The sequence below is a fragment of the Python bivittatus genome, unplaced genomic scaffold (genome assembly GCF_059951505.1).
Source record: "Python bivittatus isolate LINGU-HERP-01145 unplaced genomic scaffold, Pbiv_v1 ctg000480_np1212, whole genome shotgun sequence".
NCBI lineage: Eukaryota > Metazoa > Chordata > Lepidosauria > Squamata > Pythonidae > Python > Python bivittatus.
The window spans coordinates 65,186,471-65,197,568 of NW_028277075.1; the positions used below are offsets into that span (position 1 = coordinate 65,186,471).

General features: G+C 39.0%; 1 protein-coding gene across 5 annotated transcripts in view; it reads right to left on the bottom strand.

Moving 5' to 3' along the window:
* Nucleotides 1-566: 566 nt before the first annotated feature.
* RASSF7 (Ras association domain family member 7) overlaps nt 567-11,098 on the bottom strand; it is a 99,365-nt gene continuing 88,833 nt past the window's right edge. For 3 of the 5 annotated variants that reach the window (XM_088146111.1, XM_025166094.2, XM_025166093.2), the window contains exons 4-6: nt 9,138-9,306; nt 5,197-5,304; nt 567-2,565 (exon numbers count right to left, since the gene is read on the bottom strand). In XM_088146111.1, the coding sequence (XP_088002237.1) occupies nt 2,498-2,565; nt 5,197-5,304; nt 9,138-9,306 (345 nt within the window). In that variant the 3' untranslated portion in view covers nt 567-2,497. Of the gene's footprint in view, nt 3,480-5,196; nt 5,305-9,137; nt 9,307-11,098 lie in introns of all 5 variants that reach the window. The other 2 variants (XM_025166095.2, XM_007427261.4) reach the window with 2 other exon arrangements.

Genomic DNA, 11,098 nt, shown 5'->3' on the forward strand with positions numbered 1-11,098 from the left:
CAGGACTATGCAAAGGGTTCAAAAGGGGCATTTCACAAAGGATGTTGGTGTGAGCAAAGCACCTGCCTTCCAAATGAAAAGGCCGCTCAGTCCTCTGAAGGGCTTGGGGTGGCTTCACACGCACAGAGTTCTTCAGTTAGGTCTGCTAGCTTTGCGCAGCCCTTGAGGGCTGAAAGTGGTTTTTTATTTTAAAAAAAAAAGGATGATGAGGAGCAATATAAGAGTTTGTTGGATGCTTAAGGCTGCTTATTCCCACTGCTTGAATGTGACGACTATCACATACTTCAAATGAGTTATCTGAAACAGGCAATGCTACAAATGAGTGTTCTGCAAGTTCACTGTAATCCCAACCTGGCCTGACACAAACTAGATCTGCAGCTCTATCCAAAATAAGGTGGTTAGTGGGAAATACCCTGTGCCTATAATCATCTGTTGGACTAGAGAGAATCTCATCCAACAACCTGCAAGTGTAGGATGTAGAAAACTTTCCATTGCAAATGTATAACACAGGATGGCAGTCATGTTCTTAGTAAGTCTCAGTACAAATTACAAGAGACACCTTTATGAAAACTTTCCAATATTTTATTACAATCTCAATCCGGAAAATGTCATTAGTTCATGGGATATATACATTCTTACATGGAAACTCCCCCCCCCCGCACTTTTTTTCCTAATCAGAAAGCAGGTAATCATATTTCATATACATGATGTATATCAAACATTAAAAAACAAGTTCAGGGGTTCCAAGGCTATCTGTGGTCCCCCAAACATTCACTCAGGCTTTCATGCATACATTTGCTTTTCCTGGTCATACATCAGCCTTGGGCAACAAATACATACAAAACCCCCAACTGTACTGGCCAAATAAAGAGATCAGCAAGAAATGCTACCTGGAATTACTTTCATAGTTCAATAACTGCAGCTGTTAAAAAGCAACTTGTGCTGCCCATTTTAAAGAATGGAGTTAGAGTTTACCTTTGTCTACTGTTGATGGGATAAGATTAGGTTGTACAGAACGCGGCTTGCTAAAATGACAGGGTTTTTATTTGGTCCCATTAATGCAACTTCCCTGTGCTGCTGTCATGAGAATGATGGAGCATGCTGTTTAGTATTTAGGAACAAATTGAGTTTGCGAGTTAAGATGATAGTAAAATATTAATCGCTAAGTGCAATAATGTTATTTTTTCCACTGTAATCCTTCTTTTGTTAGGAACATATACCAGGCTTCATTTCAAATTGGTAACTGAAACACCACTTGCCTTTAAAAATGTAAGCACTCAAAGGAAAAAGAAAGAAAAGTCCAAAGTTTAAAAAAAACTTGTTGAAAATATTTTAACTTGAAAAGAAGTTTGGCTCGTTTTACTGAAAGTTACAGTCAGCAGTTTATAGAAAGTATATATTTTTTTATGCTTAGTTCTGAATTGTACAAAAATGGTATACAAGTATGTGCTCAGAAACAAGAATGATTTCATTCTCTATCCAAAACTGAAGTCCAGATTGTTAGCCTACCTAGGGAGGAGCACTTCTAGGAAGCTGTGTTTTCTAAAAACATTGCCCTCTGGGATTGTTTCTAGTATGCCCAATCTTTACCAAGGTTTTTTTTCCCCATGTAACTGTCCAAAGAATAGTTCAGTTACTGGCACTGGGTGGCATACCAGGAGAATAATCTGGCTCATTTAGGGTTCTATTAGAAATCAGTTTAGCTGTCCAAAAGATTAATCAAATTTCAACATATCCACATCAACAGTCATACAGCTTCTCAGTCTATTCTGAGAATGGTCATGTAACAACCAACACTGGAAGAAATTATTGACTGAAAGCAGCCAGAAAGTAATAATTAGAAGACAACATTACTAATTTTGGGAAGTGGCCATCTCACAGATTTGTGCATGCATGCATGTGGCCTCTTTCCTTTTCTTACACTATGTTCAACAACAGCATAAATGGGATTGTATAATAAAGCTACACAAAAGTTGCTGCTGCGAATGAGAAGGGAAGAATATATTTTCCTTGTTTCTGTTGCTGCTTTCAGACTTCTGTGTCCCTGAAATCTTCAAATCAGGTTCCCCCAGTAGTGAATTAAGCCCACTATGAGGACAAATGAGGTGGAACTAGTCAGAGAACCAATATTGTCACTTCTATTCCTCTATCTTTAAATCAAAGCAAGTATCTTAATATCTTAAGAAACACCTTTCAAATGCTATTCAGGCTTTTGCCAGAAGACAGATCAGGGATAGACAAGCTACAAATTTCAGGATGGACTGCAACTCCCATCAATTCCCTATTATTTGTCATGGTGGCAGTTGATGAGACAAAGTCCAAAACATCTGAAAAGTTCCAGGTTGCTTATCCCTTGTGGAGACCATAATGTAGGTCAGTTGTACTGCTGTTCTGTTGTACCACCTCTTCATTGGGCTGTTCTCTTGTGCAACTCAGAACATATAACCCACCAGAAGCTGCTTTGAAAAGGAGAAAGATACACAGGCAAATCCAAGAATCAGTTGCTGTAAAGTAGAAGATGGTTCTTTTTGTTGCTAGCTTCCACTGCCACAAATTTATTTTCTGCTGTATGAAAATATCAAGAATTCAGTCACTTGGAAAATTTTATTTTTACACCTTGGGTTTTAGCATAGTCTAGATTTCAGAATTATTGTGTGAACAGAGAATATACATCTTTATGATGAAACAATTTACTTCTCTTTATGCAAAACTAGATCATACAAAACTGGATGACAAAATACTTGGCATGAGAACAAATGGCAAGACACAACTAGCACCTTGATCCTATCTGTTACCAGATCTGAAGGATTTTTCATAAAAGACTGACTCGGGATCAACCACACTATGAATGACATCTGTGGATTGTCACAAACACTTCTGTCCCAGAGCAGTATTTCTTGTTTTTATATTCTTAGCAGGAATGGGATAGTTTCTCTCTCATCCAACAACTTGCATTTCACGAAGTAAAACCATCATCCAACAAAAAATATTTGAGGAAACGCTCCAGTGCATTGATGCAGATTAGTAAAGAGCTCTGGCTGGTAATGCACACCTTCATTGTTGGGCAGTAGCTTGCAGTCTGAATGGACCTAGAGATTTGCCGTTCTCTGCTCTGAAGAGTTAGTTCTAGCACAGTTTAAAACCCTCCAGGGCAGTTGCTATTCAGTCCTAAACACTCTCACAGTAAGGTGTCTTATATACATTTCAGCAAAGCTGTTCCAGTTTTTTTCATTTGAAGTTAGAACAAGCACAGTTTTCTGAAAAAATACAAGCAGTCTGTTTCCTCCAAAGTTTTCTTTTTACTTAAAAAAGCCTGTAAAAATATTTTGCACAACCATCTATATCCATCTATTCAAGATAAGAAGGCAAATATATATATATGAAATAAGAGTTTTATCTGTATATAGTTATATTCGCAAAACAATCAGTCCTCCTTGGCTGGCCTTTTTACCTCCAGATGCTCTGCTTTGCTGACACGACTGCAAGACACATAAAAATAAATGAAGTGATCCCATTATGATAGCTTAATGTTTGAGAAACAAAAGGATGACAAAGTGTGGAGTTAAATATGCTATTCCATGCAACTGCAGATTTAACGAAAAAACAGTGATGGTCTTTATGATGGCTTGTTCTGAAATAAATTCCAGATTTGCAGGTTGCCGCATACTTTAAATAATCTGATATACAGAGCGTAACCTTTCTTTAGCAATGTAACACTTCCTATCTACTGCAAGCCAATATGGGATTTGATTATTATGGGCTCCTGAACTTAAAAGCAATCTCAAAATTCAACATCCTCCGGCAAAGGAAAAATGGTTTGGCGAAACCAATTTGATTTAACAAATCAGAACCAAAAGAAAGAGAGAAACACTGAGGATCTGGCTTCTTTTTCCCGTTCTTTCTGTGAACATGGTTCAGGAATATACTCAAAGCATCCTAATGAAGACTGCTGGGATTAAAAATATGATAGTGGAATAATTACTGCATAGTTAAATAAAAGGGACTTGCACAGGAGAAATGAACAGTACAGTATCTGGGTATAGTGATATATTCTCAAAGCATCATTGACCATTTTACCAACTGAGACCAATTAGGCTACAACATTAAAGTCTGGAGTTTGAGCCTAAGCTTGCCAATCAGACTCTGTATTTATCTAACTCATGGCCAAGGAATGTGAGGTCCTGGAACTGTTGGAACTGTTATTCAGTATGCCACCTTTGAGCCAGGCTGTCCACAATTACTGTAAATGTTCTTCCAACCTCAAATAGCATTTTTAAAATAAGTAAAAAATAGTTCCTCAGATGTTTAAACTGTTTCTGAGGACTCTGGATTAAATCTCTTCCCTTCATTTCCTACTCTTTCAATATTAAAAACAAACAAAAAAAACCCCCAGCATCTGAAAAACATATGCTAACTGTGGTGTACTTTGAAAGAAAGGTATTTCATGTTATTAACCCATGAGATTAAAACACTTGTCAAAGGAAACTACTGAAATGGAATATGAAGGAAAGACTACAATACATTTATAGGAAATAGCCAATACTGTAAAACAAAAACCAGACAAACTCTCCTTTGGCATCCATTTTTAAAAATGCAAACACTTAAACCAAATCTGACACACTGAAGGAACTTGGTAGGAAGATCTCAGATGAAGGATAAGCAAATATCACATGCAGGGTAATGTCCTTTGTTAGTGAAGTTGTAAAACGCCCTGAACTAGTGAGTGCACAATCCCCACCCCACCCCCATCCCAAATCAGCTGAACAAGCAATGCTAAGCTGGCAACTGCTCAAGCAACTGCTCCAAACATGATGCTATCCTGCAATTAATTGGAATGTTACTAGTAAACATCTGTCACTTTCCCCATCATCCCACAAGCATGCTAACAACAGACTATACCACGCCTTCGGCCCTAGCCTGTCATTTCAAACATCAGGAGCCACTTCTGAAACTCTGCTTACTCCTGTGCTCAGCTGCTTCTCCCTTGCCAGGTGTGATTGCTGGCTTTGATAATCATGGGAAGACAATCAAGTCATTCATGTCTAAGAGGAGAGAAAGGCTGAGAAGCTGAAGCATTTGTAATTTCTTGTAGCTGGGAGCTGCCCGCACCAAAGCAAGAAAATTGTGTTTGGAGACCTGCTTGACAAGACCAAGCATTAAGCAAAGAGAGACTTAGGTCTGTTCAAACATACACACCCTCGGGGTTCAAGCTGGACACCAGGGGATTCTGCAGGTTCCGTGGATTGCCGAGGAACTGCTTGGCTGTGGCTCTGGGAGGTGAGTCTCTGCTGAGTTCAGACAAATCTAAGGAAAATGACAATTTTATATAGCTTCCTTGACTAAAGGTACATTTCTTTGATGAGAACAGCTTTAATTTTCAAGACTCACATATCAATACACATACACCAACTATTCTGCTGTCTTCCTGTGCTTCCATTTGCAATCCACATTCACAGCTACCTATTTTTATCCATGGTGCTTTTTTGTAGGCTGGGTACAGTGTTGACTAATGGTGGCAGAGTTGTGACCTAGCTCATAAATTCATCATTTGCCCATGGATGAGTGTAAGTGCAAAGAATACTGATAATGTCAACTTTGCTTTTCTTTGCTCTTCTGGAAAAAAGAAGAAAAAAGATCCACACCTTTGAGTTGGATCAGCTGCAATGGTTTTCACTTCTAGTATGAGAGCTAAAGGCATAAGAGTTGAAGTGGGAACTAATAATTCCCAGGCTAGAGACAACTGTTATGTAAACATATCTCAGCAGCTGCCACCCAAGGCCATCAAACAACCAGCTAAATATCTGTTCGTGTGGAAGGGCAGGAGGCTTTGGAGGGACTCTGACTTTTCTTTGCTATAGGGGGCAATCACGTTTGAGGATTCATTCTTATCTGCCATAAGGATTCTAAACTAGCTGAACTGTGTCTAGAAGTCTAGCCAAGAGCTGAATTAAAAGTTAAGTATCTGGAAACCTGTAGTTTACTGCTGAGCCTGGATTTGAAGCTTGATAACTAGAAGGCAAATAAAATTCACAAGATCTATTGTACTAGATGGGTCACACCAAGGTAAGCTCATGGAAATCAGTGGACCAGCAGGTTTCACAACAGCTTTGGCTCAGATAGACAATGCCAATTTTTCAGGAAGCCTAACTCAGGTTAAGTGAAAGCTAGTCAAATGCTACATAAAAAGGGATACTGTCTTTACAGTGATTGTTCATTTAAACAGAGATTTTTGAATGCTGCACATCAATATCATTACCACAATATTCTTCATTGTTTCTTCTAAAGCAGAGATGGGATATAACGGACCAAATCTCCATAATATTTACTATAAATTCAAGTCAAACACAGATCACATGGACTCATCCCATGCAGTTTTCTTGGAAGGTACGGCATGGATTTTTAAAAACTTCCAAGTCTAACCTGCAGCCCTGGAATTCCTGATGGTTTCCTATTCAAGAACTAAAACGTTTAACCCTGTTGAACTTCCAAGCCCAGATAAATAGCATTGGTCACGTTTTATCAGCTACTGAGACCAATTTGAAAAATAAAAAAAAAGTATTGTAGAAGGAAGAAAGGGCACATATTTCAAATGCCTCTACCAAGACTATAATCTTCCACATGTATGTCTATTTACTCATGACTGCGGCACAGAAAGAAAAATTAAAAACTATATAAATAGTTGTAAATGCCTATCATGCCTATTCCCAGAAAAGCAACGAAACACACCTGAAAATGGACTGGGTTGAATGTAAGATAATAACTAGGGGTGAACCTTTCCTTCTTGAATTGTTATGTTTAACTCAGAACCTCCATAGTGCAGTATCTTGTTTTATTTTTCTGCAGTTTTAGTCCAGTCAATAGTGCACTAAAAACTCGATAGTGTTTAGCCTCCAAATCTACCCAGAATTAAAGAAGATGGCCAATTAATTGTTCTTTCACATGCTCCGTACAGTGGGGCAAAAAAGTATTTAGTCAGCCACCAATTGTGCAAGTTCTCCCACTTAAAAAGATGAGAGAGGCCTGTAATTTTCATCATAGGTATACCTCAACTATGAGAGACAAAATGAGAAAAAAAATCCAGAAAATCACATTGTCTGATTTTTAAAGAATTTATTTGCAAATCATGGTGGAAAATAAGTATTTGGTCACCTACAAACAAGCAAGATGTCTGGCTCTCTCAGACCTGTAACTACTTCTTTAAGAGGCTCCTCTGTCCTCCACTCGTTACCTGTAGTAATGGCACCTGTTTGACCTTGTTATCAGTATAAAAGACACCTGTCCACAATCTCAAACAGTCATACTCCAAACTCCACTATGGCCAAGACCAAAGAGCTGTCGAAGGACACCAGAAACAAAATTGTAGACCTGCACCAGGCTGGGAAGACTGAATCTGCAATAGGCAAGCAGCTTGGTGTGAAGAAATCAACTGTGGGAGCAATAATTAGAAAATGGAAGACATACAAGACCACTGATAATCTCCCTCAATTTGGGGCTCCACGCAAGATCTCACCCTGTGGGGTCAAAATGATCACAAGAACGGTGAGCAAAAATCCCAGAACCACATGGGGGACCTAGGGAATGACCTGCAGACAGCTGGGACCAAAGTAACAAAGGCTACCATCAGTAACACACTACACCGCCAGGGACTCAAATCCTGCAGTGCCAGACGTGTCCCCCTGCTTAAGCCAGTACATGTCCGGGCCCGTCTGAAGTTTGCTAGAGAGCATTTGGATGATCCAAAAGAGGATTGGGAGAATGTCATATGGTCAGATGAAACCAAAGTAGAACGTTTCAGTCTAAACTCAACTCATCGTGTTTGGAGGAGAGAGAATGCTGAGTTGCATCCAAAGAACACCATACCTACTGTGAAGCATGGGGGTGGAAACATCATGCTTTGGGGCTGTTTTTCTGCAAAGGGACCAGGACGACTGGTCCGTGTAAAGGAAAGAATGAATGGGGCCATGTATTGTGAGATTTTGAGTGAACACCTCCTTCCATCAGCAAGGGCATTGAAGATGAAACGTGGCTGGGTCTTTCAGCATGACAATGATCCCAAACACACCGCCCGGGCAACGAAGGAGTGGCTTCGTAAGAAGCATTTCAAGGTCCTGGAGTGGCCTAGGCAGTCTCCAGGTCTCAACCCCATGGAAAACCTTTGGAGGGAGTTGAAAGTCCGTGTTGCCCAGTGACAGCCCCAAAACATCACTGCTCTAGAGGAGATCTGCATGGAGGAATGGGCCAAAATACCAGCAACAGTGTGTGAAAACCTTGTGAAGACTTACAGAAAACGTTTGACCTCTGCCATTGCCAACAAAGGATATATAACAAAGTATTGAGATGAACTTTTGATATTGACCAAATACTTGTTTTCCACCATGATTTGCAAATAAATTCTTTAAAAATCAGACAATGTGATTTTCTGGATTTTTTCCCCCATTTTGTCTCTCATAGTTGAGGTATACCTATGATGAAAATTACAGGCCTCTCTCATCTTTTTAAGTGGGAGAACTTGCACAATTGGTGGCTGACTAAATACTTTTTTGCCCCACTGTATATACAGGGTGTACTAAAAGTCAGGCCCCATAGGTCAATCACAATATGTTTTATTAATTTATTAATTTTTTATTTCAGAGAAAATGTTACTGTAGTTAGGAATGTTCAAAGGTCATGCATCAAACAAGTAAGGAAGTATTTAAAACAAAATGGCAGCCAATTTGAACATTTAATGAAATTTATATAACAAACTGATACATCCTGTATATTTATACAGAAGGTTTTTTGCTAGCTACTTGCTTCTCCTGCAAGATGCTTTCAAGTGAGGTTTGCAGAAGTCACACTCAACTTCATCATTGAACTATCATTTCTATGGGCTCTTGCCTTACAGCTATAAAAAAAATGGTTATGCAGCTAACAGGTAGAAATGCTGGTGATAATACTATTCTCTCTCACATCCTAGTGCCCTCTGGATATGTTGGTTAATGCTTCTCATAATGCCTAGCAACATGGCCATTAGCTGTATAATCTATAAAATATTGACTTCATATGCTAACACATCTAAAGGGGTACCAGACTGGGGAAGTTTTAGAACAACCCTCCTGCCTCCCTCCTCTTTCCTGCCCACTGAGTTATATTCCAACCTCCATTTCTCTGGTGAGTTGGCAACTCATGGGTAATTTGATCCAGCTGGGATTCCGCCTCTGATCTGGCCTGTGGAGTAGTCACCATGGCTCCTGTCTGCTGGATGAACTGTTGTAAATTACATTGCCTCAGTTCCTTATTCAGTTCCTCCAGCTCTTGGTTCTGGGCCTGAAAGACAGAGGAGGAACAGGCAGAGTAAACTCCAAATCTTATCTTTATCTGAAATAATAATCTGAAATAATTTCCCTGAAATTGCAGGGAACAAAAGGCTTCTATCTCACCTAATCTCCACCCAAAGTTTAACTTTGTTCCTCAACAATATACTAGTAGTAGTAGTAATCTATTAGAATCTTCAAGCCAGGGGTAAATGGTATCGAGACATGCATATCCGACACATACATTTCAAAAGCTGAGGAGAAAATTGTCTCCTTTATTATGGAATCCATTACAATGGAGTTATATTAACTGGCAGCCCAGAGTCTGGTATTTATTTGTGTTGGTGTTTATTGAAGGTGGTGGGTAGAAGTGGAGATCCATCCAATAGCTCAAGGCAATTTATGTTAGTAAGATATCAAAAAGCACATAATCTCAAGATCTGCCCTCTTCCAGTCAAACACACTTCGCATTCTTCCAGTGCTCCTTTTTCAGGATGAAAAATGTAGGATGGAGGCACTTCCTACTACAAACAGCTAGAAGAGGAGACCTTCTAGAAGAATCTTTAACCCTCCAGGACTCCAAAATGTCCTTTTGGCACATGGAATGTAGCCAAAGATAGTCTTGCCCATCTCACATTACATTACACTAGTCAGTCTTTGGGTGCTTTCCCCATTCCAGGATTTTTATTAAGATCAGCTGCTATAAACCTTTTCTCTTTACAAAATGGAGAAGAAGAGAAGACCTATATCTGGGCTATCACACAAGAATAATTCAGTGGACAATGCTAGTTATTCTACCAATTAACTAGAGAAGGAGAGATGCTGGGAGGAGGGCATATCAGTGCATATAAAGACATGCTTTACAGAAAGATACTATGCTTCCAATGTAGTTCCCATGTTAAAAAATAAAAATAAAAATCCAGGCATCTGAGAACCAGCAACATTTCAGTAGGTCTAGGCAATGAGCCACAACAAATTAAGAAGTTATCTGGACACAAACATCTTTGTTTCATAACTCTGCATCCAGTGGAACTAAGCACCCATAATATATGTTATTGCCTGTAAATAATACTGAACATTCCCTCTAAATAATATTAAGTAAATTACAAGCACATTATAGCTGTGCAGAGAATGAAGTATGATCCAGGGTTGCAAACAGAGAATTTCAGTTTAAACATACAGCCCACTTTTGCATCCTCTAACCAGTCACAAGTCGTTAAGATCTTTTACAGATAAGGGACATAATAAATTAATAGAGATGCCACACTGAATGAGTCTTGGAAGAAGCAAGGAGGGAGATAGTAGCTAGTCATCATGTGTGCATTCTTATGGAGTTTCTTTAGTCAGCCCCCAATCAAGAGAAGTCCAACAGGATAGCATATTTACACCAGTCATATTATGAGGAATGAACATAAACTATATGGGACAAAAAGAAAAAGGAATAAATAATTCTTTATTATTTATTCTGGGAATAAAGAATTGTCTTGAGTCTCTCAATGACCCAGTGCAGTGTACTTAGCAGTTACTTGTTACGTTCACCAAGAATGGAAATCTTCAGGATGTTTCCTTGATCACAGAACTGCAAACAACAAGACGTGTATCAAAGAAGCCAAATTATGGGTATGGCAGATTTGGAATACACCCAATGCTTCAATCTTTATACTTACTGAAAATAAATCCATTTACAAGCGTTGGTTTATGCCTGGCCAGCCTATTATACTTGTGCTATTACATTCTTGTATGTCTCATTATACCATAAAATGAAAAGCAAGTTGATCTTTCAAGACAACTTGAAAGGATAAGTT